The sequence below is a fragment of the Crocodylus porosus genome, unplaced genomic scaffold (assembly GCF_001723895.1).
Source record: "Crocodylus porosus isolate Cpor-Errol unplaced genomic scaffold, CroPor_comp1, whole genome shotgun sequence".
NCBI classification, from domain to species: Eukaryota; Metazoa; Chordata; order Crocodylia; family Crocodylidae; genus Crocodylus; species Crocodylus porosus.
Window position 1 is genome coordinate 2,987,480 of NW_017728924.1, and position 11,173 is coordinate 2,998,652.

Genomic DNA, 11,173 nt, shown 5'->3' on the forward strand with positions numbered 1-11,173 from the left:
TTGGCTATGATAATGTTAAGAAATGACCATCTAGAAGTACCAGAAGAATTAATTCCTCATGCCTCCCTCAAAATAGGTGGATATTTCTTAATTAAGATACCCTGCCAGCTTTTTGGTGATAAGGAAATTAGTATGCAACATGTTACATCTGCTTCACCCTGTTTTGAATTTGATTTCCAACAGCTTTCCTGTGATAGCAAGATAAAGTTAGCCTCTCAATCCTACGTCACATATTGCAGTTTTCAACTTGAATTGAAATGAGAGTAAAACAAGTATTTATCGTACCTATAAAAACCCTGGGTTGTATGTGGATTAAATAGGGTTCTGGGTGGAGCAGTTTGAGAGACCAGGGGTCTAAGATTTTTGTGGGCAAATACGCACCCAGGTGAAGCACTTTGTTGTATAACAACCCCAACTTTGCAATGTGGGATTTCTCTTTTTTTCCAGCTGGATGCATTTCCCCAGATCATGAGGTGATGATGTAAGCATGAAAATCCAACTGCAGCCCTTTGGAAAAAGAGGCTGCTCTCTTCTTCTTCCTCCACGATTTACATTTCTTTTTTTCTTGGCATTTTGAGCCACCAGGGTCATCTCTGATGTACCTTATTTATTAGGTGATTTGTCTTGCAGCCTATTTCCTTTTGGGCAGGGCCAGTCAAAGGGTAGTTGGCACCCAAGACAAACTGTGCATCTCAACACTCCCACCACTTCCAACATAGAGGAAAATAAGTCTAGAATGAACTTTTATGTGCATGAACGCTGCCTGCCCCCAGTGGCTGGGGGGGGGCACGGCAAGCTCCCACAGGTGCCGTGGGAGCATGAGTTTGCCAGCGGTAAGCGGGGAGCTCCTGCAGGCAGCCACAGCACTGTTGATGTGGGGTGCGTGGCAAGCACTGGCTGGCAGTCAATGGCAGCCAGCAACAATTGCCAACTGTAAGTGTTGGCGGCAAGGGGGGTGGCAAGTGGTGACCACCCACAGGTACCTCTGGCAGTGTTGGCGGTGCCTTTTTGCAGGAGGTGCCCTGCCATGCTCAGGGGGTGTGCATGCACCCCTACACATTGCCAAAGTTTGCATGTACTCATTTGACATTTGAAATGAACAATAAAACAATAAAAAAAAAAAGGTATTGATTGTTTCACCCTTTTCATATTCTTGATGAAATCTTAAACGCGACAGATGAAATCTAGGGTGCTTGAGATTTAAAAAAGCGTGGTTGGAAGAGAGAAGGAAGGTGTAAGAAGACAGTGTCACGAGCTGTAAGTTGATCTAGGACTAGGGGTTCATCTTTTAGGATGACATTGCCAGCGGTATGCCCTCGTCATAAGTCCGCTTGAGAGCTGGACAGGCCGGAGTCGCGACTCTAGTGATCTTTCCTCCGAGATCTTTTCAGAGGTCTTTCTCCCCTTACCGAACCCAAGGCCTTAGAGCAAGGTGGAGCTGTGGGCATCCAGGGCTGCTCTTCAAAGTCACGCCTGTTATTTTGTTCCCCGTGTACTTCGTCCACATTTTGGCCACCGCCTAGTTCGCCTAAGGGCCGGACCCGCCCTGCTGTCGGGTCTGAAACGCTGCGCACGTGTGTCGGGCAGTCTACCACCCGAGCCGACCCAGCAGGCAAAACGCAAGCCTACTCCCGGAGCCACCTCACAGCAGGACGGCCGCCCCCACCTCACTGCACCTCGGAGCCCGGAAGACACGCGCGAAGCAGCCCCGCCCCGCTCTCCGCACGAGGCCCCGCCCCCTCCGGAAGCTCCGCCCCGCTCCCGCCGCCATCATGCCCAAGGTGGTGTCGCGCTCGGTGGTCTGCTCCGACACCCGCGACCGTGAGGAGTACGACGATGGCGAGAAGCCGCTGCACGTCTACTACTGCCTGTGCGGGCAGATGGTGCTGGTGCTGGGTGAGCGGCCGGAGGGGCGGCGGGGCCGGGGCCCTCAGCGAGAGCGGGGTCGACGCCAGCCCTGGGGCCTGCAGCATCGCGTGAGGCCGCGCCGCCCCACTGCTGTGGCGGGCCCGACTCTTTGGTAGAGGTGATCTCTGGTTAGACCGACTGAGGAGTTGGCGGGGAGTGGGGATCTTGCTATAAGCAGAGACCAGGCACACGTGCAAAGTCGGCTCGGGTGATAAAAAAGACTCTCCGGCTGTGACAGCCTGCTGTGAAGTTTGTGCTTTGAGCATTTCTAACCGCTTTCACTGGAACGTGTGGCAGGGCCCTCGCTTTCTGGTGACTGCCAAGCTGCGCTGTCGTTTTTATGGTGTGGCAGTTGCTTTGCACGTGTGGCTGGCCTACATTTATTGTGCAGTTCACCTGTTAATTGCCTGATATGCATAATATGTGGTGGGGGCCAAAGGCACACAGCAGTGCTGAGGATTAACGTTGTTAAGGTTTTTTACCATTCTTGGCACCTAGTCCCTGTGTTGGGACCCTTTCTTTTCCCCTCCTCTCTGAGAAGATCCCTTCCTGATGCTGTCTTGTGGTGAATCCAGCTGCTTCGTTCTAGCCCGTTGATGCTGTCTGGCTAAAGGGGATGGGCAAGAGGGATGCTGTTGTGGGTTTCCAGGCACGTTTCAGTAGCTAGACTTGGCTCAGGTTAGTAAACTGCTAAATACTTAACTCGCCAGGAAACAGTGGAGAAACCTCATGGAGTAACGTCACTGTCCTGATTATTCTGATGGGTGCAAATGTGTGGCAATGTTTGGTCTTCATAAAGACGAGAAAATGGCCTTCTAACCACTAGAATATTGTCCCTGTCAATGAAGATGAAACTACAACCATCTCCATCCTTTCTTCTGCAGACTGTCAACTGGAGAAGCTGCCCATGCGGCCCAGAGACAGAGCTCGAGTGATTGACGCAGCGAAACATGCCCATAAATTCTGTAACACAGAGGAAGAGGAGAACGTTTATCTCAGACGGTACGCAGCATTCATGCCAGACAAGTAGATCTCTTGTCTTCCTGTTTCACAGTAGTGGTAAAGTCAAGATAGCGAGTTTTTCTTGAAGAAAAAAATTGAATAGGGTCTTAAGGGAAGAGACAGAAGGTATCTTTTCCTTGGTCATAACACTGCTTCCCTGGTCTACACCTTTGTATTGTTCAGTCTCTCTCACTTCAGTGACACCCCATTAACCATTCTTTCCCAGTCCCATGTCCACCTGGTGTAGAGTCCAGACTGAAGAAACTGTATATCATCTCACCCTTTTATGACTACAGATCTGCTAATAGTGAGGCAAAAAGGCAAACAAAGCTGAAACCCCTTATCTGGCTGCACGTCTGGCCTCCTTTCTGTTTGCTCTGTGGATTTCTAATGCACTTCTCTCGTTAGTATCTACACACGTGTCAGATGCCTTCCCATTTTCTCTCTTTCTTCCCCAGACCAGAAGGTATTGAGCGGCAATACAGGAAGAAGTGTGGAAAGTAAGTGACTTCGGAGCAAAACTTATCTGTACAGTATGGAGAGATCTGAATGTGTATCATTGTTTGGTATTTATTTATGGCTTTCCATTGTTAGCTCCATTGCTTAGAAATAATGTTTTTCTTCTGTAACATGTAGTAGGGGTATTAACATTTTGTAACCTTCATCTATGTGCAGTAGTCAGGGCCATAGTGCCAAGACAGGACTCTTTCAGTGTTCCTGGGTATCATGCCTTTACTGCACTTTTAAATCTTGCTTTATTAATTTGGTAACACTGAAAAGGAGGGTGTGGGTCACGTGATAGGAGGGGAAACAAAAACAGTATTCTAAGACAGTCTCAGCCTCAATCTGTGACCCTTCAAGTATTGACTTTTTTTTTCTAATGCTTGGTGTAGATTTAATATCCTTAGGTTGATGGTTTCATAGTTGATAGGGTCAGAAGGGACCTGAGCAGATCATCGAGTCCAAGCCCCTGCCATGGGCAGGAAAGAGTACTGGGGTCAAACGACCCCGGCCAGGTGTCTACCTAGCCTCCTTTTGAAGACCCCCAGGGTAGGAGTGAGCACCGTTTCCCTTGGAAGTTGGTTCCAGATCCTAGCCGCCCTGACTATGAAGTAGTGCCTCCTGATATCTAGCCTGAATCTGCTCTCCATCAACTTATGGCTATTATTCCTTGTTACTCCCAGTAGTGCTTGGGGGAACAGGGACTCTCCCATTGCCTGCTTGTCTCCCTTGGCCAGTTTATAGACACCCACCAGATCCCTTCTCAGTCTTCTCTTGTGAAGGCTGAACAGGTTCAGTTCTCATAGCTTCTCCTAGTCGGGCCTGCCCTGCTGCCCTCTGATTCTATGAGTGACCCTCCTCTGGACCCTCTCCATGCTGTCCGCATCCCTCCTGAAGTGCGGCGCTTAGAACTGGACGCAGTACTCCAGCTGCGGCCTGACCAGTGCCGCATAGAGGGGGAGGATCACCTCCATGGAGCTGCTTGAGATGCATCTGTGGATGCAGGACAAGGTGCAGTTAGCCTTCCTGACTGCGTCCCTGCATCGGCGGCCCATGTTCATCCTGAAGTCTCTAATGACTTCAAGATCCCTTTTTACCTCTGTGCTGACGAGAAGGGAGCATTATTTACTTGGTTATTTACTTGAAGATCATTTTTGTCCTGTATAGCACACAGGTTAATTGGCTACATGGTCAGTTGACTGGTTTGCAGTGCAAGATGTTTTTGAAAGCATCTAATCAGGAGGAAAAGACTTCTGTTTTCTCACGAGTAGGTGCGCTGCTGTTTTCAGGTGTGGACTGCTGCTCTTTTACCAGCACCAGCAGAAGAATGCCCCAGTTACTTTCATCGTTGATGGAGCCGTTGTCAAGTTTGGCCAGGGCTTTGGGAAAACAAACATATATACTCAGAAACAGGAGCCTCCCAAAAAGGTAATTTGGCTTTGATGAATTACAAAGTTAACCGTGTCTTTCAAAGGGGTGCAGGTGGACCTAGTAAGTCTTTTTCATCTCCAATGCATAGTTTGGGCTTGTGCTCAGTCACTGATGGTCCCTTGTGGTTGTTTGGAAAAGTGGAATTGACTGCAGTTAGTCTTCCTTGGCAGAGGTTTTTAAAGCACAGAAACTTTGAAACTGGAGGGGAGAGAAAGCGGAGTAGGGAGGACTCCCAGCATCTCTCAGAACATTGGTCTAAATCACCAAGCGCTTCAGACTGGTTTATGTTTGAATTTTATTTTCCCTCTTCAGTCGGCTGTGTTTAAACACTGCTTCAAGGCTTTGGGGTCATTGTTGATACAAATACATGCTGAACTAAAGCAACACCTTTTTTGTTTCCCCTAGGTGATGATGACAAAACGGACCAAAGACATGGGGAAGTTCAGTTCAGTCACAGTTTCCACCATTGATGAAGAGGAGGAGGAGATTGAGGCGGTGAGTTTCCTTTGTCCTGCCAGTGCTGGCAAGCGGTGTCCTGTTGGGGCATTGAATGCAGCTTCTCCAGAGGTTTCTTGGTTGAATGGCAATACATTCAGAATGCTCGTTTATCTATTTAGGCATTTACTCTGGGCTCTTCGCTGTCGTATCCGGCTACCTGTACATCGCTGGATCCAGTAGAAATTCTGCTCTGGGCTCTTGCATCCTACTGGTATTAGTGAGGGGTATCTGTTATTCCGAGATAGGCTAAAGGAGAAAAAAACCCTTTATACTGTTTTTACATAATCTCCTCTACTGAGTTAGTATGCAGGAGTTGTCCTCTCAACTTAGCGTGTATATTCTTTGACTTACCTTTTCCTCTGTGCTTTTCAGAGCTGTGTCTTTGCTGCACTGTTACCCTGGACTATGGTCTGGGTGGTACCCCTGAGCCTGTTTCTGTCCATACAGGAAAAAACTCCAACCCTATCTTGAAGGCAGTTTAAGCCTGAGTTAGGAGACATAGCTCTTGTTTCATTTCAGGCTGGGTTGGCAGCCCATCCATTCTGAAATAAGAAGACAGGCTAATTAAGTCAGGTTGCTCTTGCTTCTCTAGTTCAATCTTCTCATTGCACCTAAACTGTACTTTTTCCTCCCTGTTGCTGTGTATTTGGGGTCAAAACCTCTGGAGCATTTGAACAGAGTTGCCAGCTTCCTTCTAGGCTACCAGGTTGCCAGGTGCTGACACCAGCCTTTGGGAAAAGCTGTGGTGTATAACCAGTAAGATCCATAATTTGGGGAAAGGTACCCAAATTGACACTTTCCTGTTTAGTGGACAGGAAAGAAGTGAAAAGACAGGGTAATTGGTCAGGCAGGCTACGAGTCACATTGCCACATGCAAGCTGGATTCTTAGATATTCTCATGCAGAGTTTTGGCTGTTAGATGCTGTTTGTCTTTGCTGTCAGAACTGGCCGCCTTCGTAATGAATAGCTTCACTTTCACTGTCACATCAACTCCATGCTGAATGACAACGGCCATTCTGCAGGTGAAGTCAGAAGGAGGGCAGGTTTAACCTGTCACTGAGGGACATGGGATATGACAGCAGAAATCTAGCCCAGGTGCTGGGATGGTTCTGCACAGTAGATGCAGTTTGAGGGTCTAGAGGTTGTTGACACTGCAGTGTAGAATAGAGGGACCTTGGTAGCATCAGTTCAGCTCCTAGCAGCAGCCCAGCTATGTTTAAGTAGACCTCTGCACAGGCTATGCTACCCTGCTGCAAAACAAGCAGAAGTATACCTCAGCCTGAGAGAGGCTGTGCAGTGGGCCTGTTCCACCCATGCTAGGGTAGCTTGTGCTGTGCTATTTTGGGCTTGCTCTGTAGTGACCTCATTCATTTCCCCCCTTCCTTGTCATTCTTCTCCTTTCGTTTGCCTGTTGCAATCCAGTTGATTGACTGAAATGAACAAGGCGATTTGCTAGCCTGCTTTTCAACAACAGAATACTTGAGCCTAGAAGACCTTCCTCTGAATGGTGATGCTAATAAAAGGGATTTTGTTCATTATACACATCTTTCCTTGCCCTTTCCTGATGGCATTTTGCCTGTGCCAGCTGGAAAGTGATTATAGGCTGAAATAATGATGGTGGCAAAGGTGACCATATGTCTTGGATTGGCTGGGGCAGTCCTGGATTTCAGAGGATCATCTCAGGGTGGGGATGCAGAGTGGCAGGAACTGTGAAATAGGAAACCTTGCCAACACTAAGTGTTACTTCACAGGTGTTCATGAAGTAAAGAACACTGGGTCATTAACTGACCATTGACTCCCTGCAGCCTGGGGGAGTCTAGTCACCCTAGATCAGGGGTGTCCAACCTTTTTGAATTGGATCATGAACTTTTTATCACCCAGGGCTGGATCATGAACTTTTTATCACCTAGTGGGCTGGCAAGCCATATTCAGAGATCTCATGGGAAGCGGTATCACTTCACATCACCCCCCACCCCCGAAATGAAAGTACAGCATTTACTTTCATTTCCCGTTGCAGCACCTCGGGTCTCAGAAAACAACTTGGAGGGCTGCATGTTGGACAAGCCTGCCCTAGATAAAGCTAAAGCTGGCCCAGTGACTTGCATTCTCATTCCTACTTCCTGTTCTAAGCCATTATTACTAAGCACATTGAGAAAGCAGGCATGGTGCAAGCTAGAGGTGATGATGAGACAGCTTTGAGGTAAACAGACTGCTCCAACTTTCATCTGAACCTAATGTGCATAAAATGATTTTTTCCAGCCAGGAGAACTTATACCACCCCCCAGCTCTCCTGTACAATATTAATTTTAATTTCTTTCTGGGAAAAATTTTACAATCTTTGCATTCTCCTGTGCCTGAGGAAGGGCATGTGTGCCCGAAAGCCTGAAAATAAAGAAGATATTTTTTTGCAACTGTTTAGTTGGTCTAATAAAAGATATCTCCTCTACCACACTGACTCTAGAGGTGACTGCATTTCAGGGCAGGCAGAGTGATCATTGTGTAGGTGTCTGTTGATCTGTGTCTCTAGGAGGACTGTGTAATTGAACAAAATTATCACTAGCACAGTGGGACACTGTAGGGGATCATTGTACAGGTTCAGGCTGAAGGTAAGGAATATTCCAGTTGCTACTGATCTGGAAGGTGATCCTGTGTGTCTCATTTACCACCTGAATTAGTCAGTGCACCACTAGACCACAGACTGACAGGATGCTGTATGGTTTTCAGAGAGAAATTGCAGACTCGTATGCACAGAATGCTAAAGTGATTGAGAAGCAGCTGGAGCGGAAAGGCATGAGCAAGAGGAGGCTGCAGGAGCTGGTGAGTCTCTTGTTTTCAGTGCGTTGTCATTGCAACAGTGCATTCTTTGTGGTGTGAATCCCTGTGCTAATAGTAAGCCTAAGAAGTATATCTTAAAACCTCACTGTGGGTGTTCAGGCATCCTGGCTTAGTTTTACGTGCACCTTGCAGTTTTAGGGAGAGAACTGGCTTAAGCTTAACAGACCAAACTATTTCTTTTGAATTTTTTAGCTTCAGGTGAGAAAATTCTCTGTAAAAATTAAAAGAAAGTCCATCCAGTTCTTGTAGGTCTTTCTCGGGTAATGTGGGGATATCTAGCAACATCTTGCTTTTGTCTGACATAAGTGTAGAACATGTTGTGTCCTCGAGCCTACCAAACCCACGCTCTAGCATGAACCGTTGGAGGTATCGCATGTCCTAGACCTAGAGAAGGACCTGCCACTGAGGTAACTCTGTTGCTAATCCTGGAAAGGTTGTCCTAGGAATCAACAGCAAGAACATTGCAAGTGATTTTGCCAGTGCAGGATATAAGGTGTGAAGTGGTCTCATGTCTAAGTAGCACTAGATCATCCAGGATTTCAAAGACTTTAATCTGCACTTGTTTGTGCACCCAGAAGCAGAGGTAGCCAATGGAGAGACTGGAGAAAAAGTTTTCCACTTTGCAGAGAAGGCAGGTGGTTACATTCATCGCTAGCTATGTGCAGAATAGAGAATTGTTCTTCGGTGAAGCACTGGAGGGAAAAATTACCCATGTTGACGTTGGCCTTGTCTAGAGTCTTTATTCTGTCCTAATTGCTTTTAATCAGGCTGAGCTGGAAGCCAAGAAAGCCAAGATGAAGGGAACCCTAATTGATAACCAGTTCAAATAAGAAAAAACCTCCTCTTGTCACCACTTGGGCAGCTGCCCACTTAGAGGGGCAGAACAACCACCTACCAGAGACTTCAATCAACCTTGCAGAAGCAAAGCACATGCATAGAAGAGCCGTACATTGAAGTTGACTTGGGGGATGGTGCTATCTCAGCTCTTGGCTGTATTTTCATTTAAGGTGGTGTAATATAACAAAGGACTTCAAGGACTTTCTTCAAATTGCATTTCTGTGTACGCTCAGGCGTTTTGTCTCTAACACCCTGACATTTATGGTAATGTCTGTTTCAGGGGAAAGCCCTCCCCCCCAGCTGTATATGGGGATCCATGCACTTTTAAGTATGCACCAATCTTTTGATGTTTCCAGATGTACATATATTTTAGACGCATAAATAAAGCAAAAACCTAATTATACAGAAAATAAAACTTTACAAAACTAAGTCATGTCCCTCTAATGAAAAAAACCCAAAAACAAATCTGTCGAAATATAAGCAAGCTAGAATGGCAATAAGCTATATGGATTTCTATAGTATTGTTACAGACCAGGTATCTTCACAGAACAGACCTCATCAGGTGCACTATAAAACTCCAAAGAGAAGAAGTATGTTTCTGGAAGTCTCTGGCCAAATCTGTATTAGGATACTAAAAGTGTTTAGAAATGTTTGCTGGATATGTCTGGCAGGAGTTGCAGGGTACACATGGCTTGTTATTTCTCAAACTGCTGACCTGCTTTTTAAATTGGAGAAAGAGTGATGGTCAAAAAGTTCCATAAATGTACCTGTGCCAGCACAGCTGTATTATAGGCGTATCAAACAGAAGTTCTACCTTAAACTGCTGAAAACAAAACCCAACCGTAACAAACACCACAGACCAGTTTCTTTAACAAAGTGGTACCTTGACTAAGTTATATGAACCATTTTAATTCCAATGATAGGATTGAGGTGATGGTCCAAGAGGTACATGAAAGTCTCTCAGGCAAGAAGCCTGTGGAAGAGTACTGTGATACCCAAAAGCATACCTTTATCTATAGCAGCCATACAGTTGATCCAATAAAAGACAGCACCTACAAGAATTCTTGCCTTTTAATTTGGATTTGATGTCCATCTTTATTGTTTGAGAACTCATTGCCCAAAATAACTGGATTCATACATCAGATTAGGTGGGTGGGGAAAAGCTTGCTTAGAATTTAATTACTATTTAATATTTTGTACAAGACAAATGTTAAGACCCCATCTATACAGTGAGCACCTTTATCACAGAAGTCTGTTCTGCTGCTACTTTTCTTATTTGATAGAACAGCCTGAAGCCCCTTCTCACTGCTTCTGTCTGTTTATGACTTTAGCACAATACCTTTTAAATTCCACCTGTAACAGAGGCAGAGACTCTCAGTTACTTGAAGGGAGAATCAGCAGTAGGGAGTGCTCCAGGTAGGCTAGGAGGTGTGTTATGGGCTACAGGAGAATAGGTTGCCAGGGTTTTAGAGGCTGTCAATGTCTATTGCAGAGTGAGTTGCTTTACTGTAGTTTGCTAGGGCTGAGCCAGCTTGGATTGCATATCAACTATTGCAGAACTAGCTGGCAGCTGCTATGCAATAATATCGTGGCAGAACCAGGCTGGGATGGCAGTAGTTCCTAGCCTAAGGGCTATAACCTGGTCTGGAGGGCAGCTAGCCTAAGTAGAAACACCTGTGAGTGGCTGGGAAGCCACATGACCAAAGAGGGCTTAGATCAGTGGTTCTCAACCTTTTTTGTACCAGGACCCATTTGTAAACATCACTGGGCAGTCCCAACCTAGTAAATAGTTTAAGCGGGTCCAGATGCTCTCCACCCCAGGGTGTTGAGGGAGCTAGCGGGGGTTATTGCAGGACCCTTGGCACGGCTTTATGAGCGCTCGTGGTGCTTGGGCCAGGTGCCAGATGATTGGAAGATAGCTAGTGTCGTCCCCATCTTCAGAAAAGGGAAGAGAGAGGACCCAGGCAACTATAGGCCCATCAGTCTTACCTCAATCCTAGGAAAACTCTTTGAGAAGATCCTCAAGGAGCACATCTGTGATGGGCCGGCTTCAGGGATGATGTTCAAGGGCAACCAACACGGTTTCATTAGGGGCAGGTCATGTCAGACCAACCTGATTGCCTTTTATGATCAGGTCACAAAGGCAATGGATGCAGGTGTT

At 46.5% G+C, this 11,173-nt stretch overlaps 1 protein-coding gene and 1 long non-coding RNA gene across 2 annotated transcripts in view; one reads left to right on the forward strand and one right to left on the reverse strand.

The window, feature by feature from the left end:
• Nucleotides 1-1,740: 1,740 nt before the first annotated feature.
• On the forward strand, nucleotides 1,741-9,606 carry CUNHXorf56 (chromosome unknown CXorf56 homolog). The gene is made up of 7 exons (XM_019540221.1): nucleotides 1,741-1,896; nucleotides 2,793-2,910; nucleotides 3,369-3,410; nucleotides 4,701-4,839; nucleotides 5,248-5,337; nucleotides 8,065-8,157; nucleotides 8,943-9,606. The coding sequence occupies exons 1-7, from the start codon at nucleotides 1,773-1,775 to the stop codon at nucleotides 9,003-9,005; spliced, it is 669 nt and encodes a 222-aa protein (XP_019395766.1). The 5' UTR covers nucleotides 1,741-1,772; the 3' UTR covers nucleotides 9,006-9,606.
• LOC109313591 overlaps nucleotides 5,575-11,173 on the reverse strand; it is a 14,992-nt gene continuing 9,393 nt past the window's right edge. Inside the window, exon 2 of the long non-coding RNA XR_002102091.1 lies at nucleotides 5,575-6,356. This is a non-coding gene — a long non-coding RNA (uncharacterized LOC109313591). The remainder of the gene's footprint in view (nucleotides 6,357-11,173) is intronic.

What these genes read in the sequence shown, in the direction of transcription:
- CUNHXorf56 (XM_019540221.1), top strand. Translation starts at nt 1,773, where the DNA reads ATGCCCAAGGTGGTGTCGCGCTCGGTGGTCTGCTCCGACACCCGCGAC. An exon ending in GCAGATGGTGCTGGTGCTGG is followed by an intron (nt 1,897 to 2,792) that starts GTGAGCGGCCGG and finishes TTTCTTCTGCAG; the next exon opens with ACTGTCAACTGGAGAAGCTG. An exon ending in AACAGGAGCCTCCCAAAAAG is followed by an intron (nt 4,840 to 5,247) that starts GTAATTTGGCTT and finishes TGTTTCCCCTAG; the next exon opens with GTGATGATGACAAAACGGAC.